The sequence below is a fragment of the Grus americana genome, chromosome 11, assembly GCF_028858705.1.
Source record: "Grus americana isolate bGruAme1 chromosome 11, bGruAme1.mat, whole genome shotgun sequence".
In the NCBI taxonomy this organism is placed as follows: Eukaryota; Metazoa; Chordata; class Aves; order Gruiformes; family Gruidae; genus Grus; species Grus americana.
In genome coordinates this window covers 11,143,919-11,158,237 of record NC_072862.1, presented here as the reverse complement: position 1 = coordinate 11,158,237, position 14,319 = coordinate 11,143,919, and the positions used below count along the sequence as shown (strand labels likewise).

General features: G+C 43.8%; 1 protein-coding gene across 9 annotated transcripts in view; it reads left to right on the top strand.

The window, feature by feature from the left end:
* PLXNB1 (plexin B1) overlaps positions 1–14,319 on the top strand; it is an 80,676-nt gene that overhangs the window by 31,811 nt on the left and 34,546 nt on the right. For 7 of the 9 annotated variants that reach the window (XM_054838284.1, XM_054838287.1, XM_054838289.1 and 4 more), the window contains 3 exons: positions 7,718–8,861; positions 13,131–13,313; positions 13,736–13,864. In XM_054838284.1, coding sequence (XP_054694259.1) covers positions 7,728–8,861; positions 13,131–13,313; positions 13,736–13,864 — 1,446 coding nt within the window. In that variant the 5' untranslated portion in view covers positions 7,718–7,727. The other 2 variants (XM_054838291.1, XM_054838292.1) reach the window with 2 other exon arrangements.

Below are 14,319 nucleotides of genomic sequence, written 5' to 3'. Positions count from 1 at the left end.
GTCTGTAACTTTGTGGGTGCTCTCTTGTTTCTGCATTGTAAGACATGGCAGTTGATTATTCAAAATTTTTTGTCTTGACACTGTCCTGTTTCAGATCTCTTAAATTTGCCTTATCTTCCCCTTGGTTGTTTCTTTGTCCATCCGAAGTCCTACTCTGCTCAATCTCTCCTTATATGGGAGCTGCTCCATGCTTTTGATCATCTTTGTTGTCCTTTTTGTCATTCTGTCTCCTTTTTCAGATGTGGGAATCAGAACTGCCTGCAGCATTCAGCAACATAATGGTGATGCGTGTTTTCTTTTGTAATTGCTCCAAAGGTTCTATTTGTCTTTTTGCTTCATACTAAATACTGAACTGACCTACCAAGTTTCCAAAGTTTTCCTGAGTGGTAACAGCTGATTTGGATCCTGTTGTATTTATGTAATTAGAGTATTTTGTGTTGGTTTTTATATTTATTGACATCTAAGATACTGTGTAGCTATTTAGGAGTGCATGAATTCTGTTACTTTTTGCAGTCTTTTCTGAATTTGATTGTGATTTGATTTTTTTTAGTAATTTGCCACTTCTGAATGTATTCCTCTTCATAGGTCTTATGTGAACATATTGAACTGCTCAGGTTGCAGAACAAATTATTGGCAGATCTCACTGATAACCTTCCTCTGATGGGAAACTCTTTTGGTTTCCTGTGTTTTAACTACTTATTAAATCATGATAGGGACTCTAACTTTAATTCCACAATAGCTTAACTTTTTTTTCCCAAGAGCCTTAGCTGACAGTTCTTTTAAAATCAGTGTAGTTCACATTAAACAGATTAAAAGCTGGGTTTTGGATCTTAGTTAACTGGGAATGGGAAATCTGCTCTTGGAATTTCCTGGGTATTGCAGAGACTTCTCTCTGCTCCAATATTAGTCTGTATTTTTGATCAACAATTAGATTCTTGAACTTCTCTAAGCAAATTTGTTTCTATAGGGGTTGATGGGTTTAGATTTGTGTAGAAACAGTGGATTTGCTCAGCAGGGTGAATTGGATGGGTAGCTTTAGTGAGCTCTGCTTTCCCAGCAGGGTTCTATTACAGCTGGATTAAACCTGTCTAGGCTCTCTGGATGTACTCTGCACATTAAAGGCTAGAGAATGGGATTAGTTTTTTTCTAACTAGTCGCCTGGAAGAATATTTGAGGCACTGATGGTATTTGGCTGGATACGAACTTGACATGTGATGTGGCGTCTACAAGAGTAAGAGATTCTTGGGCAGGAAGATGGAGGCGTGGTGGGTTGAACTGGAGAAAGTAACGTTTGCTCCGTGTACAGCGCTAGAAAGCCAAGGGATAGTGATCTGGATCAGGTGCTGTGAAAGGAGCTGCTCATCCAGGTCAGCTACCTTAAAAAAAAAAAAAAAAAGGATGCCGATAAACTGGAAAGGGCTGAAAGAGCTGCCAGAAAAATTAATTCTTTCTGACTGAAGAAGCTTAGACCACCTAACGTATCCATCCAAAGGATTACAGGTGGCTGCAGTCTGCGATTTGGGAAGACCCAAAGCTGGCAGGATGCATAGGGGAAGGATTACCTTATGCTTGTCTGCCCTTATACTACTTCTTAGGCATCTGTTATTGTCTGTTGCTGGAGCCAGGGTTCCTGGTAGGTGGACCTCTGTCTGAGTTAGAATAGCTGTCGTTATCTTCTTGCTCAAGAAGGATTAAGAAGGATTAGTTTTCAAACTGTTCACGCAAAAAGCAGCTAGAAGGTTCTTTGACTTGGGACGTCCTGTGACAAGCAGAGTTAGACAAAATGACAAGGCATTTTACTTGGGGTAAATAACCCTCAGGGATCAGCGTGCTGGGTTAAGGTGATAGTTTCTGTAATTTAGGAACCCTAAGAAAAGACACTTTCCTGACTTTAGTCAGGAGCTCATGAGCTAAAAGAAGAGATTGCTTTGTGATGGTGTTTGGTTTGATTACGCAGAAAGTTGGGGCAAATCCTAAAGGACTCTAATCTTCAAATGTGTAACACTGGCATAAAGTTATCCTTTGGTTGAGTTAAGAAACTACCAGCTGACTTGATTTCCCCTTTTAAAAATGTATATACATCATGGTACCTGAGTTCACATTTTGTCAGTGTTTGAGAGGATGATGAAGTGAAAAGTCAACCCTCAATTTACAATGACAGAATATCTATGAAGAAAGCTTCTTTTAACAGCAAGCAGCTTGTGGTTGCTTTCTATTCCTTGTAAATGTTTGTGTAGTTTGTCTTGATTTATAAAAAGCTCACTATTTAACATTGTATTAGTCATTAACTCTTCATTAACCATTTGTACTGGAAGCTTAAACTGGTGTTTATAACACATTTTCACGTGTGCAAGAGAAAAGATTGGTTGTGCTAGAGCTGTTCAGGGGAAATACCTGTCTACTACCATCAATTAATTCCAGTATGGCTAAAATTAATATTTAGGTGGGCCCAGGGGTATAGAAGAACTTTTTATAGTTTTTTCCAAAGAACTCTAACAATGCATTGTTAAAATGGCAATAGTATCACAGTGTTGACAAAATATTTTGTGCAACATTGTTTTAGTATAACTTCTTCAACCCTCATCCAGAAAAGTACGTTGTAATGGTCAGCAGTAACTATCAAGGGTTTAGAAAACATAATTTTCCCAAGTGTTCATCTAGTAATGCTATTAATTCTGTAGCCTGAAAGTATGGGTTTTCTGTCACCTTCCCTCGCTGTTTCAGTTTTGATATTTTGTCTTTAGAGGTGTTTTTTTAAGTTATTTTGACCTCAGCTTTGGTATTACTCACATCTGGTATAACAGAGCTCCCTTGTCCGTGCCAGTCCTGCTCTGACAGGATGGCTTGGACTTGGGATTCTCCTTGGGGTCAATTTTATTTGGAAAACAGAGGTTTGTGTTCATCTCTGCCGGAGCTGCTTGCTGCAAGTGTTCTTAAACAGTAGAGCAGTGAACTGGCCTGGTAGTAGTAAATAAGAGTCCAAAAAAGATTTAATTATTTAATGGGAATGTCATCTTTCACAGCAGAAGTCAGCAAGTCTCTGTTGAGCATATGAAACTTAGAAGGGGGGCTGTAATTCAGGCTTTTGTGCAGAAAATACAGCAAGCAGTGGTCATCTTCCTACTGCTGGGTGATTTGAATGTGCTGGAGCACAAGGGTCGTCATGCAGCTGGAAAAATTATGCTTTTAATTTTTAAATCTTTTAGTGTCCTCACTGTGGGTTGGCTCTGCAAATGCTACAGTGGAAATTGCAGGTGCAAATTTCAGGGATCTGCTTTTTTTTTTCTCTGAGGATAATTCTGCTGGGATTGGTGTTGAGTATGAAATCTAGCCTAGAAGTTGGAACGTTATCTGACCTCTCCATGTTTGGGGGATAGGATGTGGTATTAGGGAAATAATCTGTGAGGATTGAAATAATCTTTACATGTTGATATGCTGTTAAAGTGTGTCCAAATGAGTTCTGTGTTTGTTTCTTTAATAAATGAGTAAAGTCTCTGAGAGGGGGATACGTGAGGTCAGAGAGGTAAAAATAGTGCTACAGAAAACACGGTCTTATTTCAAATTCCAAGTAACAAAATAGTGCCATTGCTTCCACATTATTGGTGGTTGTTTTGTGGATGAGATATAAATATTCTGTGGCAGAACTGACTAATCCTCTAGCCCTTCTGTTGTGATCCAGATTAAATAAATGAAACTCAGAAGTATCATTTGGATATTAATATTTTACAGGGCGTTAGAGGCAATGTTCAGAGTATTGTCTGGAGCATTTTCCTATTTAATGGGAATTCATCAAAAAAATGGAATATTTAAAAGAATCTTTAAGCCTTGGCAATTGTCTTCAGAATTAATTAAAGGCTACACACTTTTAGTGCAATCTGTCTGTAACAGCTGTGTTATACACTAGCAGTGAGCACAGGAAGCAGAACGGTTCAGTAAATCCATGAAGAGCTCAGAAGTGTAGCCTGTCATGAAACCATCAGATTTAAATGTAGGTTATCCTCCTTCTTCCTGTCCTCCCAGCGAGGCTGTGATGGGCTTAACTGAAGAGCAAGAAATAAAAAAAGGCGGTAATGCCTATGTTTGAGAAACAACTTGGAAAACTGAATCAAAAAACACTGCTGGCTTTTTATCTCAGTTTTCATGTAGAATGGGAATGCTTCTAACTACTGATAGCCACACAGACTCATGCTCATTTCTAATGTATGTTTGCTCACCTAGCAATAAGTACAAGTTCATTTAGGAATGGCTCTTCAGCAAAGAGCAACAAAGAGCACTATATTCAATGTTTACCCATTGCTCAGAGCGATTAGGACCAGCTTGCAGAACATGCTGTACTACCTTGAACAGGCTATACTATCTTCTTTTGTCTTCTCAGCTGCTCTCTGTGTTCCCAGAGTCATGAGGACTAGATAGCAGCTTTTTACCTGGAACACCTTTGAGGACTAGCTCTTAACAAAATGACTTCTAGGGGGATATTGGTGAGTCAAAGAATAGCTTCATGTTGGAGATTTGACCATAGCAGGATCTGCTTTTGATTGTGGTCTGCTGGAATGAAGGGCTAGTTGCTTGTCTGTCTCTCTTTCCAGTACAGGTGCTTCAATAGGTAAAATGCTTTCAGTGAAACATTAGGGATAGATTCAATTAAAGATCAGCTTGGAAAAAGATCTGTGTTTCTAGAGTGGTGTCATGTGCTGGGGTTTGAGTTCAACCACTGGTGGCACGTATGGGCATTAGTTCTGCCCCAGCAGTTGTCAGTGATGGTATGCGGTGGACAGAGCAGAGTCTTGCAGCTTGTCGGCACGACCTCTAGCCAGAAAGCCAGTATTTCAGAATCCATAAATTCCAAAGGCACATGCTGATTTTACTGTGTAAGTACTGGCATAGGAGGGTTGCATTAGCTAGAAAGAAGATTAGAGATTCCTGTAAGTGGTGTAGTGTAATGATGTCTTGTGATCCTCAGCTGCTTCCAGATCAAAGACTCTCTTCTCCATGTCAGTGTGGCTCTGTCACAACGTAGTCAAGCTCCTGCTGTTGGATGGTCATCAGCCTATTGTTTTGTTTGTAGGCATCTAAAGCTTTGAGGAGACTCCAGACAGAGTTGCACAACAAGCCATCGTGACGTCTGCACGATGGCTGTGCAGAGGTACCAAGGCAGTTGTGTGATTAAGGAGTTCCTTGAATAAAATTTTGTTCAATAGAAATGGTGAGAATGCATAAAAAGTAACTTGCCTGTTGAAGCTGGGGCACGATATCCTCTACTGAAATAAACCCAAGGTGATACAGTTAAGTTAGAGCTCCATCTTTCAGTCTACATGTATCTACTTGCTGGCTTTATAAATACCCTCATCATGCTTCACAGATAACATCTCCCACATGATGAGGACCTCTGTCAAGTGCTACAACACACTCTCACCACCCTGGAAAGAGACTCCATTGGCTAGATGAGGGCTGTTTGCGAATCTGGGTGAAGCAGAGTGCGTTAGTAGCACTGAGCAGAAAACACTAAGTGTCCATTATCAGGGCAAACAAAAGCCCCAGTGTGCACATAACCTAAACACAGCGCTGGTACGGTGTGAATCGGTGGCTGTGTGCTCTGGGGGAAAGCTGCCAGCCTAGAGCCAGCATTCCTGCGTGTGGGTGTATCCTGACAGTACTACCTACTTACCTACAACAACCATGTGAAGCAGAGCTTTTCCAGAGCTTCACAAAGCCTATATTTAATAATGTGTTGTGTTTATAATACCTTCCATCCGCTGGATTTCACAAGTAGACTAATCCTCTCAGCTGGTCTTTTGGTAGAGCAAAGATGCCTGTTTTACTGACAAAGGAGCTGGAAAGCAGACTTTTGTGGTTTGTTGGGGTTGTTCTTGTTTTTGCAATAGCAGTGAAATAAAAGACGGATCTAGAGTCTTACAGTTATTGTTCTCACCATTGCTACTGTGTTTTCTACACGCTGCTTGCTGGATGTTGTACAGATTGAGTGTAAGACACAGTTTGTGTGGTGAGAAGTTTGTGACCTGAATTGGGTAAGTCCTGCAGTAAATGCTGGGGTAGTCTGCTCCTGAGATGCTGCAGATCTTTTTCCACCTCTGGGCTGTAAGCATTTCTGGGCTAAGAGCACTTTTAGCTTACCAAGAAGATCCAAGAGGGATGATGCTGTAGGAGGGAAGCAATGATAGTTTTCTTAGCTTTAACTACAAAACTAACATCACCCCTGAGGAGCTGAGATGCTAAAAGGAGCGCAACAGATTACAGGCCAGTTCTGGAGGAGATACCGTACCCGTCAGCTCTGAGCCTCTGGCCCAGCTTGGCATCTGTGTAGCTGTGTGTAGCTTTGATACCTTGTCTGCAAGAGGGAGGGGGAAGGGAGTAGATTCACAGCTGCATCACCACCTACTTCTCAATTCAAATAACGTGGTATTCATAGTAAATTATGAGTACTTGCAGCTGCTGCCCTTCCTCTGTGGGGAAAGCATTAATCTAAATGTTGCAGGTACTTATTGCCACATTTCCATCATGCTGTGGGATTCCCTATGCTGTTCAGGACAGTTGTTACCATCTGTGGCATGGCTTGGGTGGGTCATGGTGGATTTCAAGAGGGGTTGATCTAAAGATCCTCTGGAGAGGAGCAGAACAGGTCTGGTGGTTCCCTGGGTCTGTCCAACACCCACCCCATCTGGCCTTACCTGTGCTTTGGGGCACGGGACAGGGAAGGAGCGGAGCATTGTCCAAAGAGCAGGCACGTTTGGATCGCCTTTTAGAATACTGGCAGAGATGCTGTGGAGAGATGAGTGCCAGCAAGAGACCTTTCCCCCAAAGACAGCAGTAACAAGTAAGCAGGATAAGGAGGTCTTCCCCCTCACTTGGACGTGCTGCGTCTGCCCAAGGAGATGGGGGCCAGAGATGGCATGGGAAGGTTCCTTCTGAAGCACTAGTGGAAGAGCCTTAGACCCAAAAGAGTCTGACAGCCATAAGTGATAAGTAAGAGAAGGATTAATTATGCAGTCTAGATCAAATACAGAGCAGAGGGATTATTAGTTTGCTCCGAATTGGATCCCAGCTACAGTTTATTTAAACAAGGGTCCTGCAGGTTGTGTTTGTCTTGGACAGTGGTTTGTGTTACTGTGATGTTGCTCATTAACAATGTGTGTGATGTGCTGGCTGCTATAGGAATGTGGTCCTGTCCTGGAGAACTTCCAATACAGCATCATAGGAAAGAGTCATGCAGGAGTCTGGTTAAACATGGCTTATTCTGATGTTACAAGAATAGCGATCAACTTCAATGTTTAAAACACCTTCTGGCCCAGCATAGATAGGACCTTTCTCCTTCGGTTATGTCCCTGGATTGATGAATCTCTGCTTTGGACTGTTTATTCAGCAAGTTTAGACCATGTCCTGGGCTTGTGAAGAGAAGCTTTCCCTGGTACCACCCAGCAGTCTCTGGGAAAGCCCCCAAGAACATTACTTGCAATACTGAAGCTTTGCCTGTTGTCTTAGTGTGGAGGTGATTGAGTAAAGTCTCTGATACTCCTGCAGGCCTGTAGGTGTTTCTGCAAATGTCCTACGTTGGCTCTTCGTGTCTAGTTCTCTGCTGTATATGGTTATTCATGTCCTCTTTGCCCACTTCTAACAATAAGAGCGCTGTTGAAGGATTTTGATGAGTGTTAAACTTCACTCCTGGTTTACAAGGAGTTATAACAGCTTTTCCTCTCTGCAGAGTGTTTACCATGCCTCTGGGAACGTTCCTCCTTCCTGTTCTCTGTTTCTTGGGAGCAGCAATTCCACGGGGACTGCAGTATGTCACGTTCTCGCGCAACACTACGAAATTCCTCCACCTTTCTATGGACTTGGAATCTGGGACCATTTACTTGGGAGCCACCAACTTTCTCTTTCAGCTGACATCTGACCTGCTGATGAAGAACATTGTTCAGACTGGACCAGTACTGGACAGTAAAGATTGCCTCCCCCCAGTCTCAAAGCTGGAGTGCCCTCAGGCACACCACACCGACAATCACAACAAGCTGCTGCTGGTGAACACGGTGCAGAAGGAGCTCATAGTGTGTGGCAGTGTGCACCAGGGAATCTGTGAGAAGAGGAGCCTCACATCCATCGACCACGTCCTCTTCCGACCAGAGAGCCCTGGTGACACTCAGTACGTTGCTGCCAATGATCCCAATATCACCACTGTGGGACTCATAGCCTATTCGAAGGATGAGGTCCCCTTGCTGTTCGTGGGACGAGGGTACACTAGCCGAGGAGTTGGAGGAGGGATTCCTCCCATCACTACCCGAAATCTCAAGGCCCACGGAGCGGATGTTCAAGCAACAGACTCTCACTCCATTTTCTCCTATGAAGAAACAGCAAAACTGGCTGTGGGCCGGCTCTCTGAGTACAACCACCATTTCATTAAATCCTTCACTTATCGCTCAAGCGTCTATTTCCTATTCTACCGTCGGGACCTCAAGTCTCAATCACGTGAGTACAAGACCTACATCTCACGAATCTGCCTGGATGACTCTCATTATTACTCGTATGTGGAGTTACCTCTGCTCTGCCAGAGCAAAGCCAATACATACAGCCTCCTGCAAGCAGCCTACGTCACCCGGCCAGGAGAAGGCCTGGCCCGGGGGCAGCTGGACACTGAGGGAGAAGTGCTGTTTGCAACCTTCTCTGCCTGGCAGGCTTCTTCTGGCAAACTGAGTGAGGAGTCTGCGCTCTGCGTCTACGCAATGGAGGAGGTGGATCGCCTGACCAACTGGACTAGGGATGTTTGCTACATGAGAGATGGGAAGTCAGAAGAAGGGACAGAAGTGGCATATATTGAATACGATGTCAGTTCCAACTGTGTCCAGCTACCAGCGGTAAGTGGCTTTGCACCTTTGCCAGGGTAAAGAGTAGTGTGCGGCGTGTTCTTGTGTTGCTTGGTGTTCCTGAAGTCAGCCCATTTCCCACAGACGGATGTTGAAATCTGTTTGAGCTCAGGCTGTCTCTTTGCTACCACAGCAATGCGATGCGAGAACCGTTGTGTGCTGTTAAAATACAGTCTTGTCTCGTTGCTGCAGCTCTCTGCCCCACGTGGGCAGGTTTTCTTGCAGAGGGAGATGGACTCTGTGTGGCAATGGGGAGGGCATCTGGTGTCACCTGGCCCTGTCTCATGGCAATACCAGGCAAGAGCACTGCAGCTGCAGTTCAGGTTGTTCTTTATCAGTATCTTCATCTCCTGGTCTGCACTGCAGGGAAGGAGAGGAGTTATGTGCATGTCCATATGCACCTGCGTGTTGGGAAGGGAATCTAAGGGGTGTGCTGGGTCCCTGTTGCTTATGTTGAGGTGCACCTCACAACAGCTTCCTGCAAGGGCACCCAGGAACAAAAAAGAACATAAGCAAAAACAAGCATCAACAAAATCCTAACTTCCTATAGACTGCATTAGTCCTGCAGAATTTTGTGCCCAACGAAGACCTTTTCCTGACCTGGCTCTTCTTTGTTGCCAAGCTGTAAGAGGTGATAATCCTTCTTTAAATTCTACAACAAAGGCATGATGGGATGTTGCAGGATAAAAATGTGAACTGAAGCGGCTGTGAACCTGAATCCTTGCAGCCACGCTGGCTGGTGCTGCGATATCGGGGACAGTGACACAAACATAGAGCAGCAGCATTCTGCTGGGCAGTGCTGGATGCAGTATCCCAGCACGAGGCTCTGTGGTTGTGAGCAGCCTGTTTTCACCAAGGGCGTTGCTAGTCCTTAACAGAACAGCCTGTTATCTTGTGTTTTCCTTCTACAGAACAGGCTGTCCAGATAATTGCCTCTTCCCAGTCTTGTGCTACAAAGAGCAAAGTGGTACCACAGAGCTTTGGAAGTCTCTGGGTTTGGATGTGTGGTCCAAAACCAGTTTTAAAATTATGATTTTTCTTTCAGTAGCTAAAGCTGACTGTAGAATACTTGTGGGACAAGGGAAGGGTAAAGAGCAGGCTTGGAGCAGGCCAAATGTAAGGTCAGGAGGAGTACGTAAGAGTTGGGAAGCAAGAGACTGCCCAGCTGGATGTCCTGCTTTCACTGTATTTCTTAGCCATGCCTCATGTGTCCTTTGCAGGGCTGCATGGAAGGAATTGTCACAGGTGGTTTTTAGGGCAGCTTGAGGGAGTTAAATGTCAAACTGGTGTGATCACTTTAGAAAAATCCTTCATTCAAAATGATGTAGAGTCCCCCCATACCATTTGATCCAGTAGAGAAGTGGGTGCACAGGGTGGGAGAAAAAGGCTAGTCTGCTGTGTGATTCCTGGCGCATCATCCCAGGGTCCCAGCTGCACCGTTTGGCACTAGTGGGCTGACTAAAAGTATGGCATCTTATTAACAAGTGTGTCCAATGATATGTAAATGTCCTAACAAACTTTATCCTTCACCATTCAGTACATGGTAGCGGTTGTCGTTAAGATTTTATCTAACAACGCGTAAGGGTCTGTGCCAGCTCCAGCCCGCTCCATTCAGTGCTGGCTGGATGCGGCTGTCAATGAACATTTTATGCAGGAACTGTTTTAACTCGATTTCAATGGTGGCAGCTTGTGCTGTATGTAAGAATAATGCTAATTAATTTCACGTTTTTCTGCCTCCAAACCAGCCCGTGTGCAAGGTATGCCCTTTTCCCTAGTTAGCACTGCCTCCGATGTTTAGCTCATCAGGAGAGGCTAAGATTGAGTTTTACAGTTCAACACAGTCTCTTCAACTGAGGAAAAAATGCTTGGTTTTGTAAGAATTTCAGAACCAGTTCATTTGTTCAGTTTGCTGGAGATGCATTACTCTTGAGATGCAGGAGATTTATGTAGATGCTGTTAGTGACTTGATAATTGGAAGTGTGAAACATGTTTCTGCAAGGCTTGGGAAGGTTGCATATCTTCTGTGGGTGTAGTTTCCAAGGTATGTAACTTGTCCTTTTGCACCGAGCTTTCAGTCCTCTTCGTGCATAGATATAGGTTTGTTCTATTGTTGTTGCCTACCTGTGCGATGTAGGACATGCGCACCAGAATTCACGGCAGCAGCTTCATCCAACCTTGCTGCATCACAGTAGGATGCTGGATGATCCCTGAAGTGTATTTTCTGCTACGTTGCCAATATTCTGCTACGTTGCCAATATGTTATTCGCTGAAAAAAAATTCAGATCTTCATAAATAATTCCTAATAAATTTTATAGGAACTGGACAACTGGAGAAATAGAAATCTTACAAGAAGGTGATTGGAAGAAGTTTAAGAATCAAATGACAGAGCTGATAAGAAAAATATAGCTGTCACTAAAAATGGATAGCTTAGAGGATGCTGTCACTAAAAATGGATAGCTTAGAGGATGGTAAAAACTAACAATCATTGAAAGTTGTGTCATCCTCTGAGGCTTTGAGTCAGAGCCTTATGCCTAGTGTGCAGAAAATCAGTTGAATTAATATCTGAAAGGAAAACAATAAAGCATCAGAATGAAAGTAGTACTAGTATAACTGCATGGTTTCTTACATGGAACTGCCATGTCAAGCTTTGCTTCCCGGCTAAGATAGCAATACGTTTGAGAAGTGAATAGAGGTCGGCAGGTTCAATATATTTTACCATGGGATTTCCACAGACTTTGTCAAAAGCTCCTGATCATTTTTAGTTTCTCTAGGAAGAAGTCAAGTATTAACAAAACAAAGAAACAAAACCCCCTTAACACACACAAAAACAAACAAAAAACCCCAACAAAAAACCCCAGAGAAATGGGAGGAGAGGAGGGAAAAGGGTCAGATTTTCCATGGGGTCAGCGAGAGGTGATAAGCAGATGCCTCAAGAATGCCACGTTGTGCCGTTATCACTGACCTCCGTGGGGGCAGCTCCATTGCCTGGTGCCGGATGGTACCGCGCAGCTCAGTGCTGCCAAATGCAAAGCCACGGACACCAGACAGAAGGAATACGTAACCCTGCTCACAAGGAGTCTAAATTCAAGCACGTTGCCTGAGGCAAGAGAGGGAGCTGGAGTTGGTGTGGACTGCGCAGTTCATGCCTCTGCTCCACATGCAGCTTTGTAAGAGTAATTAATAAGGGACTGGAGAGCAGGGTGAAAATATTATCCATAAGGGATTTCATGATGAAAATCGTTAGTTTACACAAGCCACGTTGTTTGAAGACAAGCCATTGATTAAAAGATGGGGGCTTTAATAGTAATTGTTGGGTGAACGATCCTGCATTCAGTCTCCAAAAAGATACTGTAAAATTAAAGTGAACACAGAACAAGGTGTCAGGAAAGATATAAAGCAACAGAACTATCCTAGACAAGACAGAGTTTGTTACATAGGAAAAAGATGAATCATAATGGAATATTTTCTTTCTACACATACGAATAGTAAATAAGTTAGCAGCTTTCGTTCTGTCTCCTTTAGAATTCAGTAAGTGAAGGTGGTGGGACTGGGAGGGACCTAACTGGAACAGAAGGGTGACTGTTTCTGCACAGTGCTGTGGAGTTAATTTTCAGAAATCTCACAAGACTCAGAAGAATTGAAGCAGTGTGCAGAGATGACTCTTGTTTTGACTTTGTGGGCCTCTGATTGTATGCACTCTACAATTTCCATGTGTAGTTAGTAAGCTCTTTGGAGCAGGTTGTGCTCCACCCTGTGTTTATGTATGTCCTGATGCTTCGGGATTCTACTTCAGGCTTAGAATTTGTAGGTGGTACAACAAAACCATGCTAATTGTTGGAGGCGATGCTTGTGACCAGTGCTTTGCACTGGAAGCAGGGCTTCTCATCTTTTTGTTTTGTTCTGAAAAATACATTGAATCTTCCCCAAAGCTATATCATGGCAGTGTATAGCTGGTAATGTTTTTTGGAGAACTTAAGAGTTTAGTAGAGTTTTGATGCATTTCATTACTGATGCTCCACGGACTTGCTGAAATGGCTGCAGGATTCTGTGAGGGTACAAACAGCCAGCATACCTCAACTAATTATTAGAAGCTGGTTTTTTTACTCTCAGTAAAAAAGCTTAAAGGGCTTCAAACCTGAATTCACTGCTGGGTACCTGTTTAAGGAATTTGAGTGGAAAGGGATGGTGGGAAGTGCTAATGTTCCTTGTATCCATGTTTTTTGGTACTGATTTCCTTGTTCTTTCCACTCCCCCAAAAAGGACACCCTGTATGCATACCCCTGTGGCTCTGACCACACTCCCAGCCCTATGGCCAGCCGAGTACCCTTGGAAGCAGCCCCCCTCCTGGAGAAAACTGAGGCCCGTCTGACAGCTGTAGTAGTGAATGTGGAAGATGGCCACACCATTGCTTTTCTGGGAGACAGCAGAGGGAGACTGCACAAGGTATGATCTGGATAGGAAGCAAAGAAGATAAAAATAATCAGGGGGATGCTCAGGTGGGAGGTGAAAAAAGGCAATTTCTCTTGTCCCTTGGGAAGTCAGGTTGTTACTAAAGTTTGTTCCTATCACATGGTCTCTTCTCACACTGTACTGACTGTTGAGAATGTGAATGCCCTAAACAGTGGTCACGTTGCCTTGGGTTATATCTGCACTAAGCCAGTGTCAGGGCTGGTGCATCCTACGCGGCTTCCGCAGGTATTGCTGGACACATGCTTTGTGTGGTTGGAGTCACTGCATTGAGATTTTGGTGGGAGATTGAAATCCTTGCACACAGCAGAGGTTCCAACTTATTCCTGATGTAGGACGGGTGTCCCCCAAGTCCTGCTGTGATATTTTGCCTGCGTACAACTGTGACTCTCTTGCAGGTATACTTAGGAGCAATGGGAGATGCTCATATATACGCATCTCTAGCTATCCAGTTAAATAGCATGGTGAGTGGAGACCTGCTGTTTGACCAGTTGCAGGAGCACCTCTTTGTCATGACCCAGTCGATGGTAAGAGCAATAAAATCCCTTTCACAGAAGAGCTGAAAGTATTTGAGGTCCAGACAAACTACTGATGGGAGTGAGGGAGGCAGAGAAACTGTGTGTATAGCTAAGCCTGTGCCAGGCAGCAGCTGCCTGCCAGTCTGGCTTACAGGGACGGGGACTGGCCTTCTGCAAAAGCTGGAGGAAGCGTGGAGGAAGTCTCCTTACGCTAAACCGTTTGCATGTGCGTTTCCCTAAGTCAGACTTTATCAGCAGTGATGGAGGAATGCAAACTGCAGGCTGTGAAAGGCTGCTCTATTGGCATGAAGACAAGGGACTGCAAATTCCTGGGTTCCTCTGTGTTGAGCAGGAACTGTTTGGACAACAGTTTGCATCTCCGTCTGAGCAGAAGAATGTGAGCGTTCTGAGTTCATAAGTAATGTGACCTGTCTTGGTTTTGCAAAAGATTAAAAAGAGAAAAG